Source organism: Mesoplodon bidens, assembly GCF_964165515.1.
Source record: "Mesoplodon bidens genome assembly, chromosome: 8".
Taxonomy (NCBI): domain Eukaryota; kingdom Metazoa; phylum Chordata; class Mammalia; order Artiodactyla; family Ziphiidae; genus Mesoplodon; species Mesoplodon bidens.
Genome location: NC_138165.1, coordinates 94,374,799 through 94,388,642, shown reverse-complemented (window position 1 = coordinate 94,388,642; position 13,844 = coordinate 94,374,799). Strand labels below are relative to the sequence as shown.

Below are 13,844 nucleotides of genomic sequence, written 5' to 3'. Positions count from 1 at the left end.
TTTATTTGCTTGTATTATGGCTTCTGGTGGGAAGAAAAAGCTCAGAAACAGGCAGGCATTCAAGTATTTGCCTAACCCACTTCCAGGGCCTCTTAGGCTCCCAGACAGAGGGCAACATTTTAGTTGCGTTCTTGTCAGGACAAGACCATCTTGTCCCGAACCCCTTGCAATAGCTCAGACATTCCATGCTCCCTCCCTCTCATCTCCATGCCTTGGCATATGTTGTTTCCTCCTCAAACACCTCTGCCTGGCAAACAGCCTCTCGTCATTCAGGATTCAGTTATGGTGTGACCTCTTCCAGGAAGCCTTCCTTGATTTCTCCAGGGCTAGATTGTATGCTCCCGTAGCACAATGCCTTCCCTGTCTACCCCGGCAGTTCAAAGCACTGAAGCTGTAGTCAGTGACAAAGCAGTAGGGAATGGGGCAGTGTCTGGGTACCCGGGGAAGGGGAAAGACAGTGTACAGTCAATGCTACTCTGGACGGATCTAAAGCAGGAAGATGACTCTTCTCTGTTCTGGGATCTGTCTCCAGAGAGCCACCTCTGGTCTATTTATCAGAGTGGATTCACATACGGCCTTGAGCCAGGCTCCCTGGGTCTAAATCCTGGTTCTGCCACTAACCAGTTGCGTGGCCTTGACCTTAACCTTTCCTTCATCTGTAAAATGGGTATAATAATAGAACCCACCTCATAGGGGTATTGTGAGAATCACATGACTTATGTGTAGAGGGATTAGAATAGTAAGTGCTGCATAGGGCTTGCTCTTATTATTAGTATTCCCTTCCCTTTGCCTCCCTGGGTTCTCAACACTAGGTCAAGTTGCATTAAACACTCTAATATTGCAGGTAGCACTTTACATGGTCTACACTTACACATTCATCCACGGGAGCCTTGGCTGATGTCTCTTTCCTTCTGAATGAACTGTGTGTCATGCAGGTGGGGCTTGGTCCTGATACTCCCACAGCATCCCCACACCCTAGTCCAGTGCCTGGCATGTCATGAGTGCTCAATCTTTGTTTTTTCTCTGTTCAGAGACATATATAGCTTAGGACTATGGAGCAAGAAGAGGGGGGTCATAGGAGTTCTGGGGACAAATGATACGATCTAAAAACAAACTGGTCTTGAAATGGATGTCACAGAGCAGGCAGGGAAGTGGCAGACTCCTTCTCAAGTCACCTGATGCAAGAGCGCTCAGCAGGGGCTTCCCTGGTGGCTCAGTGGTTAAGAATCCGCCTGCTAATGCTGGGGACATGGGTTTGAGCCCTGGTCCAGGAAGATCCCACATGCCACGGAGCAACTAAGCCCGTGCGCCACAACTACTGAGCCCACACGCCACAACTACTGAAGCCCATGTGCCTAGAGTCCGTGCTCTGAAACAAGAGAAGCCACCACAATGAGAAGCCTGCGCACCACAAGGAAGAGTAGCCCCCACTCGCTGCAACTAGAGAAAGCCCGCGCGCAGCAACAAAGACCCAAGGCAGCCAAAAATAAATAAATAAATTTATTAAAAGAAAAAAAAAAAAGACTGCTCAGCAGAGGAAGGATGTCTGTGGGTTGGATGTTACTGCCCTCCCCTCTTCCCCACTGTGGCAGAGTATCAGGAACTGGAAGGAGCTCTCAAGATCTCTAGGGGAACATTCTGGGTGCACTGGGCTGAGTCAACCTTGGTTTCAGTTCTCCACGGATGAGGAGAACTTGCCAGGGCCTAGGAGGCCCTTCAAGACCCAGCCCTCCCTACCTCGAGGTGACTGAGCACTTTCATCACCAGCTTCTCCCTCCTCCCCGCCTCCGCCACTGTGCATCAGCCTCACTGGCCTTCTGTCCCCAACATGTCATGCTCAGAGCCTTTGCACTTGCTGTTCCTTCTGCCTTAAATGCTTTTCCCACAGCTCTTCACAGGTCTGACTCCTTATCATTCACATCCCAACTCAACTGAGATGTCAGAGAGGCCCTCCCTGAAGTCTCCACCCTCAACTCTCCAACCTTGAGTCCCTTTCTATCCATGACTTGGCCTTGTTTTCATAAATGTCTGAAATTTCACATAAGAAATTATCTTTTGTGTTTATCGTCTGTCTCTCCATGCTATCTGCAAGTGCCATGAGGCTAGGAACTTGGTCTTGTCCCTGCTGACCTCCCAGGGCTCAGAACAATCCTGGCACACGGAAGGGGCCCAATATTTGTTGAGCTGATTGCCTGATTGAATGAAAAGACCTCATCCTCTAGAGCTGTTGCTGTCCAGTCTGGTAGCCACTAGCCACATGTGGCTATTTAAATTGAAATTAATTAAAGTAGGGACGTCCCCAGTGGTCCAGTGGTTATGACTCTGCCTTCCACTGCAGGGGGTGAGAGTTCAATCCCTGGTCAGGGAACTAAGATCCCACACGCCATGCTGTGCAGCCAAAAAAATTAAAGTAGAACTTCAGTTCCTCAGTCACATGAATCACATTTCTAGTGCTCAGTGGCCACATGTGACTAGTGGCTACCATATTGGACATTGCAGATAGAGAACATTTCCATCATTACAGTCTTGTAGATACTGGCCCATATTGTCCGCTAGAGTGCAAAGCTCCTCTGGAGGCCCTCATCTCTTAGCTGGTGGGAGGAATGAATAGATGGAAGGATGGAGCCTGCAGGCCCATTACCATCTGCCTCAGGGGAGGGTGCCTCCTATTTGTTACTGAGCTGCGGCCAGTATTGGGCAGAACAAGCCACTGGCCAGAACTGCCATTAAGCAAGGAACCTAAAGGAGGTGATGACTGCCGTCCATCCTATTGCTAACTGGGGACCCTCCACGCAGTTTGGGGGTTCCTGCGTATAGTGGGAACTGGGAGGAAGGAGGTGGAGTGTGAGAGCTGGCGAAGGGGTAGGGAGAGGGTTTGGAAAGCTTCGGGGGTGATGAGCAAGGCCAGTGGTGAACACATCGACGGGTTTTTTTTTCTTTGGTGGGAGGGGGCAGTTATGCTAGGTGGAATCTATAATGATTCTGTGCGCCCAAAGCCCCGCCCCTCCATCGCGGCTAACCTCTTGACTAAACGTGTGGGTTTTTGGAATCCAACGTCCAGGTTTGAATCCTACTTCCCACGTGTTTACTCTGTTACTCAATCTTTTTGTACCTCTATTTTTTTATCTGTAAAATAGTGATATTGATCATAATAACAGCTAGGAAGAAAGGCTGAAAATCGCTCTATAAACCCTGTTCACGGTTCCTATGCTTAGCCGGAGACACGAGACGCTGGTCAGAGAAGGATCCGGCTCACAGCCGAGCCTCGGGAGGGCCCCGTTTACTCCCATAAAAACCGCAGGCAGGAAAGCGCGCCTCCTGGGTGCCACCCGCCCGCGTGCCGCCCCAGCCCGGACGCCTTGTCTTCCTGCCTCGCCCCGGCCAGCTGGGCCCTGGGGGGACCGCCTTGCTGCCCGTCTAGCTCTCCTCGCCCTCGAGGCCCTCTGGCTCCAGCTCGTGGAAGGGGCAGGGCCCGTTGGAGGAGCGCAAGGCGGGAGTGGGCGGGCGTCGCATCGCAAAGCGGCCGAAGTACTCGGCGGCGAAGGTGACCACATCGGCCGGCTGGCGTAGCAGTAGGAAGAGCAGGAAGTCGGAGATGAGCGCCTGGGCCTCGGGGTGCTGCCGCAGATAGCTGTTGTGGCTGAGACGGAGCTCCTCCTGGAGGGGTCCGAGCCTGAGCCGGACCCAGGACCTCCGCGCCCCAGGAGCTCCCCTCCCCTTCGCCCCACGGAGGGCTTAGGGACGCTGGAGTCCCCTAGCCCCTAGGGGTGATGCATTTCAACCGGGCAGAAAAAGTGATCAGTAAGGGTGGAGTGTACGCCCAGGGCAGGAGGATGGGGGGATGGGGACCTCAGGCTGGCTGCAGCCCCTCCTCACCTTCCGGTCCACGAACCTCGAGTAGAGCTCCATGTCCTCCTCCCACACCAGGGGTTTCTTCTCAAACACTGGGTGAGGCTCAATATCATCTGGGGGTGGGGGCGGGTGGGAGGAAGGCTGCGTGCCTATTCCGACCCCAGAACCTTCCTCAGATACAGAGGGATGCCCAAGAACACCAGTTCTGGGCAGGCTCAGGTAAAACCCCAGGGTTCTGGCCATATGGGCGAAGTTGCTGGAAGGGGTTCCCAGCAAAATGATCATCCCTGAATTGCCTTGGGGACAGGGGCTGGAGAGCAAAACTTCTCCATCTCATCTCGGGCTCTGACCCGGGGCCATGGCACACTCAATCCACCCATGCACCCTGGAAGGCTCCAGGTTTCCTCACCTTGCCTTCATTCTCCCACCAGCCAGGGGCTTCACTCACCCTTTTCCCTCAAGATGGGCACCTTGGTGATCATGCAGCACCCCGGGGAGCCCACCTGGATCCTCTTGGCCAGGTGCCTGGAGTGCAACACAGAAGGTGTGAGTCTTCCTAGACCAGCTCACTCCTTTGAAGGGTGTTCTGGGGGCCTCCCTTTACTGTTGTCCCCCTCCTCCCCTCCTCCACTTGTCTTTGAGTTCCAGGGTCCTGTTCATTTCTAGATCTCCAGATAATGGCCCCTGCTTTTCAAACTGGGGACTCTTCCTACCTTGGAGATGTGTGCACGTGTGCAAGACCTTTAGAGGTGTGAGCACTAAAAGAATCACGAAGGAATTCCCTGGCAGTCCAGTGGTTAGGACTCCGAGCTTTCACGGCCAAGAACCCGGGTTCAATCCTGGTCAGGGAACTAAAATTCTACAAGCCATGGGGCGTGGCCAAAAAAAGTTAAAAAGAATCACGGGCCTCCTGCTATGTGATACTCAAAATAGAAACAACAATTTAAATTATGAAATAAGGAAAGCCCACAACGTTCTGATTACTTTTTTTTTTCTAGTATAGTGATTCTGTCAATACCTCTTTGGAAATTTCAAGAAACAAATGCTTCTCCCCCTCCCGAATTTTCTCAGAATTTGGTGCCTGCACTTTGCTGGTGACAGCTTGGCAGTGTGCTGGGATGCTTCTCCCAGCCTGCTGATTTTATCAGGTGCTGAGCTGTTCAAACTTGGGTGTTTTTCAATATTACACCCACACCTGTGGCAGCTGCTTTAGCTATGCCTTAGGCCCTGTGGAGTAGACCTTGACTTCCTCAGCCACTCAGGGCTCTTTGGTGAGGTTTGGGAGGCATTGAGAAGATCAGGAGAATGAGTGAATATATGAAAAAGGGTGAATGAGTGGATAAAGCAGGGGCACTCAGATCTCAACAGCAAGTCTTCCTGGTGGTGTCCCCAGAAACAGGACTCTCCCTTTGCCCCGACCCGGCCCAGGAGGTTGAGCTCCCAAGCTTGTGCTCAATACTGCCCCTTTCGCCCCACCGTCAGTAGCTCACCCATCAGAGAGCAGGTAAAACTGGCAGGACACGGGGATGCCCTGTTCCGAGTGTACAGTCTGCTCCACAATGAACACTTCCACCTGCTGATGGCCCACCTGGATCGTCTGGGAGCCCAGGCCTTGCTGGCAGCAACCAAAATGAAGGGAGGGAGGTGAGGTGGATTCCCGCCGGGGTCTCCCGCACATCTCACCCTGGCCCTTCTCTCCAGATTATAGCTTCACTGCTTGTTCACCAGTGATAAGCAGCCCTTGGCTGTCCAGACCCTTAGGCGCCCCAAGATTTGAGATGCACCCCCAGGTTAAGTTGGGGTTTTCTCATAGAGAGCCAGCTCCACCCTGCTCCTGCCCCAACCTGTCCCCATGCCAGCTTCATGACCAAGTGCTTCTAGTTGGCAGATTCTGTAATAGGGATGATCAACTTGGTGTGAGTGTGGGCGAGGGCGGAGCCTGGGCTATTTGTGGGGAGGGGGTAGTGGGACGCTGAGGAGGGACTAGACTGAGATTTATGGCTGCCTCAGGCCCGTGCAAGCTGCCCATTGTAATTGAAATTTAAATCCCTGGGGACTTCCCTGGTGGCACAGTGGTTAAGAATCTGCCTGCCAATGCAGGGGACATGGGTTCGAGCCCTGGTCCAGGAAGATCCCACATGCCGCAGAGCAACTAAGCCCGTCTGCCACGACTACTGAGCCTATGCTCTAGAGCCTGCGAGCCACAACTACTGAGCCCGCGTGCCACAACTACTGAAGCTCACACACCTAGAGCCTGTGCTCCGCAACAAGAGAAGCCACTGCAATGAGAAGCCCGTGCGCCCCTATGATGTTTATTTTTCCTGGACTGACTTTTGTGCAAAAAGCGTTGCTTTCTTCCACTGCTCCCACCTTTTGGTCCTTCTCGCTCACGCCACTTGCCTCACACTTGGTCTTCCCTCTAACAAATGCGGTCTTGCTTTCTCCTGCTCTTGGAAATCTCAGCCCCACGCCCCGGGTTTATCCCCACTCCACCCCCTCTTCCACTCCACAGAGCTGTCTTTTCTCCCAACTCAGCATTCTCCTTGCCCCTTCTAGTTCGCCCCAGACCAAGTCCCCCACCCAGGGAAACCCCTCACGTAAGTGGAATAGCAGAGTTTGCCCTCGGTGTCCAAGGCCAGGAAACGGGCGTTGCTGGGCACTGTCTGCCGCCAGGCCATCACCCTCAGCAACACCAAGTTGGCAGCCTGGGAGACGAAGCCCGCAATGGAGTGCCAGGGGAAGAAAGTCGCTTCGGTCTTCACTTCCTGTTCAGGACAAATCTGGGTCAGGGACCTTGAGCCGGGAAGTGGAGGGAGGTTGGGCAAGCCAGGTGTTGAGCATATGGTCCAGTCCATATGGTCCCTAGTCCAGGCTCCTGGCCTGACACCATCTGTCCCCTGTTCCTGGTTCCAAAGAGCATGTAGAGTATGGCTCCCACCTGGCTCTCATCCTTACCTCACCCTCCTTGATGATTCTGGTCACGGCCAGCTGATCATCCTGCTTCAGCAAACTCATCTTCCGTTCCATGGGGAGGACGTGGAACTAAGGGCCAGAGCATGGAGGGGAGAATCAGGGACTCGCGGGATCGTATATGAGTGAGATCCCCCAGAGGTCGCCTTGTCCATTCTCCTTCATAAATGCGAAAACTGAGGGGAAATTTGGATAGAAAACTTTCCATATGTGGTCAAGGCTGGGGCCCCAGGAGGTACCTCGATGAACTCCTGATTATGTTGTTCCACAACCTCCAGTTTCCACGAGAGATAGCCTGGGGGGAGGAGGTGAACACTGCTCTCATAGGAGACAAGGCTGGAGTTTGCCGGAAGGGAGCCGGTGGCCCGGGCTGGAGGACTCAGGTGTCGGGTGGCCCGAGGGAAGAACTAAGGCTGTGATTAACTTCCCTGTCACCCCCACGTCCCGCGCACTCTCTTTGCCTCGTTTTAGTACCAAGGTGAGATCAAAGCGTTGGTCCTGAGTGAAGGTCCTGGGAGTTGGGGGGTGGGAGGGGGAGGGTGTCAGGCAGCAGGAACTCTACCCAGAATGGAGTTTCCGCAGAGGATTTTGTCCATGAAGCCACGGCTAAAGGCATGCACAAATGGGACGTACGCCGTGACACCAAACTGGTCTTTGTATTTCCCTCTCTGCACCTCAATGGTCAGCTCTCCCTGAGGCTCCCCTGTGTCCGAGACCATGACCAGAGTCTCCGAGAAGAATAGCATCAGCAGCTCCTCTTGCCCTGGGTGGGTGAGGGTCCCGTGGGGACAGTTAAAGCCCCGGCTCTTAGGTCTCAACTCTCGGACCCCCTGGCCACCAGTGCGCCCACAGTCTCCACCCACTCCCTCCTCATCCCACGTCCCCCAGGTGGCCCCTGCCTCCCCTCCATTGGCCTCTACAGCAGTCAGTAGGTGAAGACTCCCCCGCCCCAATCCCCACCAGTCCCTACCCACACCGTGTCCCTGGGGTCTTCCCTTGAAGAATATCAACTAACGGGCCTCACACCCTTTGTGAGTCCCAGGAGAATCAAGGCTGAGAGAGGGGGTGGCCAGGTCTGGGCTTTCTCTCCTCCCTCCCGTCTGTACTTTTGCCCACCCCCTCCCCCCCAACTGGCCAGACTCACGGAGGGAGTTGAGGAAGTGGATGGCTTCAGCATTGGCCTCTGGGGGTGGCAGACTCTCTTGGGCTGAGGGCTGGTGGTGCTTGGCTTTGGAGCCTATGGAGGGAGGAGAGGTTGAGACGGCAGATGGTGGACCCTGGGAAGAAGGACAGGGGTGGGGCAGGGGCCCAAGAGCAGGATCCTCCAAGGCCACCCCAGGGTGGATGATGAGGGAGAAGATGCCCCACCCCTTTCCAGGTCCCCACCCCAAATTCCTCAGCCGTCTTCTCACCTTTGGATTGAACTTTGGAAGACATGCTGCCTCCTGCTACCCAGTTTGTATCCAGCTGTCTCTATGGCAACTGGGAGCTAGCTACCGCCTCTTAAAGGGCCATCAACCCATTTCAGTAAACACCCAGACCCTGGAAGAATTGGTAGGAACTGTGGCTTCTGCGGCTCAGCCCAAGCCTGAGGTATTGTCCAGCAGAGGGAGCATTTGACATTCTTAGGAGGCAGGGGGGGATGACATGGATGATTAGAATGACCTTACAAGTGTACTTTTTTTTTTTTAAACTGGGTTTGATTATTTATTTATTTATTTATTTTGCGGTACGCGGGCCTCTCACTGCTGTGGCTTCTCCCGTTGCGGAGCACAGGCTCCGGACGCACAGGCTCAGCGGCCATGGCTCACGGACCCAGCCGCTCTGCGGCATGTGGGATCTTCCCAGACCAGGGCACGAACCCGTGTTGGACTCTCGGCAGGCGGACTCTCAACCACTGCGCCACCAGGGAAGCCCTACAAGTGTACTTTGAAGTTCAATTCTTACTGGGATTGTAATTAGAACCAAAACATTTTTAAAAAAACCTTAAGTTTTACTATATTTATATGTTTACATTTATTAGATTGCATTAAAAGTACTTGGGAAGCTGGTTTGTCAATTTCTTAAAAAAATTTTTTAGAGAATTATTTTTACTTATTTTTCCCAATCAATTGCTTTTGGCAATTTCAATTGCCACTGAGCAGTCCAGTGGTTAAGACTCTGCGCTTCCACTGCAGGGGGCAAGGGCTTGATCCTTGGTCGAGGAACTAAGATTCCGCATGCCACGTGGCGAGGCCAAAAAAACCCCAAAGAAAACCCAATCAACTGCTTTTAAAAAGGAAGTAGAATATATAGAATGAATAAATATGGCATAAACATATTTATGGCAGTTTTAATTTTGTAAAGAGAACCAATTATTAATTAAAGCCTCCTTAAAAGTTAGTAATAACATTAGATAGATTTATGATTAGAATGATATGGCTAAGTTGAACTTAAAAGTTTTAAAAATGCTTATGTTTTAAATTTTGCATTTTAAGAAATTGAGTTCTAATTTTTTTTAATTTATTTATTTAATTTATTTTTAGTTTTGGCTGTGTCGGGTCCTCGTTGCTGCGTGCAGGCTTTCTCTAGTTTGGGCGAGCAGGGGCTACTCTTCGTTGTGGTGTGAGGGCTTCTCATTGCAGTGTCTTCTCTTGTGGAGCACAGGCTCTAGGCACGCGGGCTTCAGTGGTTGTGGCACTTGGCCTCAGTAGTTGTGGCTTGCGGGCTCTAGAGCACAAGCTCAGTAGTTGTGGTGCACGGGCTTAGTTGCTCCGTGGCATGTGGGATCTTCCTGGACCAGGGCTCGAACTCGTGTCCCCTGCATTGGCAGGCGGATTCTTAACCACTGCGCCACCAGGGAAGCCGTGAGTTCTAATTTTTAAAAGCCAAAATGAATTCTGCACTTGAGCCACCGCCAGTGGCATTAAGAAAACTCACAACTGCTTTAGGAAGTAGTCTGTTAGTTCCTCAAAACGTTAAATGTGGAGTTACTATATGACTTAGCAATTCCATTCCGGGGTATACACCCAAGAGAATTGAAAACATCTGTCCACATAAAAAACTTATACACAGATGTTCATAGCATCATTATTCAGAATAGTCAAAAAGTGGAACACTCATCTGTTCATCAACTGATGAATGGATAAACAAAACGTGGTGTATATATATATAATGGAATATTATTCAGGCATAAAAAGGAGTGAAGTACTGACATATGCTAGAATATGGTTGAACCTTGAAAATATGTTGAGTGAAAGAAGCCAGTCACAAAAGACCACATATTGTATGATTCCATTTATATGTGTAAATGTCCAGCACAGGCAAATCTATAGAGACAGAAAGTAGATCAGTGGTTGCTTGATGTGGGGGAAGGGTGGAGGCATGGAGGCAGGGAGTGGCATCCACTGGGGACAGGGTTTCTTTTGGGCATGATGAAAATGTTCTAAAATTAGACTGTGCATATACTAAAACCCACTGAATTGTATACTTTAAAAGGGTGAATTTTGTGGTAGGTAAATTATATCTCAATAAAGTTAATAAAAATCGATGATTTAAATAAAATCTAAGAGAAAAAAGCAAACCCTATTGCTTTCATATGTGAATTACATAAATTTTTTTTTTTTTTTTTTTTTTGTACGCGGGCCTCTCACTGTTGTGGCCTCTCCCGTTGCAGAGCACAGGCTCCGGACGCGCAGGCTCAGCGGCCATGGCTCACGGGCCCAGCCGCTCCGCGGCACGTGGGATCCTCCCGGACCGGGGCACGAACCCATGTCCCCTGCACCAGCAGGCGGACTCTCAACCACTGCGCCACCAGGGAAACCCTGAATTACATAAATTTTAACAAAATCTTTTTGATTTGGACAAAGTTTAAAAAAAAAAGAAGCAGGGACTTCCCTGCCGGTCCAGTGGTTAAGACTCCGTGCTTATACTGCAGGGGGCGCGGGTTTGATCACAGGTCTGGGAACTAAGGTTCCACATGCTTTATGGCCAAAAAAAACCAAGAAGCAAACTGCTCTTTTTTAGATGCTCTTTAAGGGGTGCCCACATAGTCCCCCTCCTTATTGTGTCCCCCCGCCCTGTCCCAGCTATTCTGGACTCCTGGCCTGAGGGAAAAGTTGCTCCCTGAGCCCTCTACCCTTTAGAGTTCTCCTGTCACCAGTGGTCCCCCTAACCTCCCCTTGGTCAGGCTCCTCTACCTGCATAGGACCCCCACCTGCCTGTCCTCACAGGCTCCCACCTCCTGGGAGCCCATGTTCTCAACTCTCTCACTCCCCTCAGATTCCTTCCTGCTTGATGCTGGCTGTTTCCTGCTAGCTGCTTAGAGGAGAAAGCATTTTGGAAAAGTGGATCACAGAAGGATCAACATCCAGTTTGTTGTCTATTTTTTTAACCATCTGGAAGAGATCTGTTAAGGACCCTTGTTACCATCCCCCCTTAGGGCCTGCTACGCCAGGGGAATGATGCTCTGGAGTGGTTGACATACTAGCTGTGTGGCTGTGTTGGGCAGGTACACCTTTCTGAGCCTGTGACATGGGCAGCCTGTTCCCTCCCAGCAGCTGGGGTTGGCATCTATTGAACAACAACCACTACCGTAGAGAGGGTACCCTATATGCTGAGCTCTGCAGGTAGTAAGTCACTTAATCCTCACAATCAGCTTCTAAGGTGGTGTTAGCATCATCCTCATTGGACAGGTGAGAAGTGGAGGCACAGAAAAGTTCAGTAACTTGTCCAAGGTCACCCAGTTAATAAATGGAAGGTGTGGACTCCAACCCAGATGGGCTGGCTTGAGCCCATGTTCTTAATCACTTTGCCCTACTGTGCCTGATAGACTAGCACTAAGTTTATTAATAACAGTGAGAGGAAAAAGAGGCTGCTGTTCACTGAACACTGTTGTGCATCTCATTTGGGTCTCCCACCCACTCCAGAAGGAGGCTCGGTGACATGAGTCCCATGTTTGGAGTTACCCACGGAGTGTCAGAATTTGTATTCAAATCCAGACCAGTGCAAGTCCTCTCTCTTTCTTCCACCTTGTCCTGCCTTTGGCCCAAGCTTAGGGTTTACTGACCATCAGAGTTAGCTTCCCACCTGCTTTCAAAGGCTCCATTGGTGTCCAGGGCCTGGGAGGACTAGGACAACCCCTCACCAACACACACACGTGGACACACAGGGCTCTTCTACAACTTATCCTGTTCTCTGTCCTTCCTGGGAACTTCTAAGGCTGCCCCTCCCTTTCTCCTTTTCTGTGATTTAGAAAAAAAAGAGAGACAGCCTGTGATTCAGGGAAAAACGAACTGCCTACAGGATTTTAAAAAAAAATTAATTTATTTATTTTATTTATTTATTTTTGGCTGCGTGGGGTCTTCATTGCTGCACGTGGGTTTTCTCTAGTTGCGGCGAGTGGGGGCTACTCTTTGTTGCCGTGCACAGGCTTCTCACCGCGGTGGCCTCTCCTGTTGTGGAGCACGGGCTCTAGGTGCGCGGGCTTCAGTAGTTGTGGTGCGCAGGCTCTAGAGCGCAGGCTCAGTAGTTGTGACGCACAGGCTTAGTCGCTCCGCGGCATGTGGGATCTTCCCGGACCAGGGCTCGAACCCGTGTCCCCTGCATTGGCAGGCGGATTCTTAACCACTGCGCAACAAGGGAAGCCCCAGGTTATTATTATTTTTAAAAATTAATTAATTAGTTTATTTTTGGCCGCCTTGGGTCTTCCTTGCTGTGCATGGGCTTTCTCTAGTTGTGGCGAGCAGGGGCTACTCTTTGTTGCGGTGCACGGGCTTCTCATTGCAGTGCCTTCTCTTTTTGTGGAGCACGGGCTACATCTAGGCACACGGGCTTCAGTAGTTGCAGCACGCCGGCTCAGTAGTTGTGATGCACAGGCTTAGTTGCCCTGCGGCGTGTGGGATCTTCCCAGACCAGGGATCGAACCTGTGTCCCCTGCATTGGCAGGCGGATTCTTAACCACTGTACCACCAGGGAAGTCCCCCCCAGGTTATTTTTTAAGCTACGTATTATTCAAACACCTTTGAGGCCATGTGTGTACCTCCATTTCTTCTCTATAATGAATTATGACACCAGAAATCACATGTAGCATTTTCCAAAGTGACTTCATATGCCTTTCTCGTCTAACTCTTCTAATAGCCTCCAAATAAGTGGCCTTGTTGGTGAAAGTTTTTTGTTTTTTTGTTTTTTTGTTTTTTTTTTTGGTGAAAGTTTATGAGTTTGCTGCCTTGCATCATTTCTGGTATCAGCCTCCCTATTCCTCTGGGGGACACTTTCCCCACTCTCGGTGCACTGTGTTTCAGTTGGGTCTGACACTGCCTTTCCAGGTGTGGTCACGTGACCTAACCTGGCCAGTCAGAGAAGCCCATTCCCCTAACTCCTATGATTGGTTCAGCATTGGGCACATAATCCAAGCTGAACCAATGAAACTCAATCCCTGGGGCTATTAGAGGTTCTGCTATGTTTGATGAACTAGTAGCCCATAAACCTGGAACTTCTAGAGACCATCTTTCCATTACAGGGAGAAAGACTGACAGAGAGCGATATCACTATAGAAGAAAGCAGAGCTGAATGATGAAGATGCCTCTGAATCCCTGGATCCATTCATGCCTGAAATCACCATGACATAATCCTACACTTCTCAATTTCATGACCTGATAAATTTCCCTTTTGGTTTAAGCCCCTTTCAGTTGCGTGTTTGTCACTTGCACTTGAGAGGGTTATGTCTCATTCAAGGTTGTCATCTCCACTGGAAGGTGAAGAAACTGAGGTCCAGGAAGTTACTTGCCCAAGGTCCTTGGATGTTGAGTAACAGAGCTGGGACTGGAACCCAAGTCTCTAAGGCCAGTTGTCACTCCTGCTGTTCTGCAAAGAATAGGTGTCCTGGTTATTGCTGGTCAGTGCTGGCTCCAGGAGAAATATGTGCCATTTTTCAGGACAGATGCTCCAGTGGGAGGATCAGCCAAGGCCTTGGGAAAATGCTTCACCAAGCCCTAGAGAACCGTTACCAATTGTCCCTTGAAGCTGGGCATACCCAGAGTGAC

The 13,844-nt window shown here is 50.9% G+C and overlaps 1 protein-coding gene across 1 annotated transcript; it reads right to left on the bottom strand.

Annotated features, from left to right (window-relative positions):
• Positions 1 to 1,140: 1,140 nt before the first annotated feature.
• On the bottom strand, positions 1,141 to 8,286 carry CATIP (ciliogenesis associated TTC17 interacting protein). The gene is made up of 9 exons (XM_081242549.1): positions 8,235 to 8,286; positions 7,967 to 8,059; positions 7,062 to 7,117; positions 6,808 to 6,894; positions 6,450 to 6,617; positions 5,343 to 5,467; positions 4,301 to 4,377; positions 3,877 to 3,965; positions 1,141 to 3,657 (listed from the first exon to the last, which is right to left on the bottom strand). Exons 1-9 carry the CDS (start codon positions 8,257 to 8,259, stop codon positions 3,418 to 3,420), a joined length of 960 nt encoding a protein of 319 aa, XP_081098675.1. The 5' UTR covers positions 8,260 to 8,286; the 3' UTR covers positions 1,141 to 3,417.
• Positions 8,287 to 13,844: the final 5,558 nt, after the last annotated feature.

Bases quoted from the DNA above. Each gene is read 5' to 3' on its own strand.
- CATIP (XM_081242549.1), bottom strand. From the start codon at position 8,259: ATGTCTTCCAAAGTTCAATCCAAAG. The intron at 8,060-8,234 runs GTGAGAAGACGG...CTCCCTCCATAG, and splicing joins TTCCAAAGTTCAATCCAAAG to GCTCCAAAGCCAAGCACCAC. The intron at 7,118-7,966 runs GTGAGTCTGGCC...TCCTCCCCCCAG, and splicing joins CCACTTCCTCAACTCCCTCC to GCTATCTCTCGTGGAAACTG.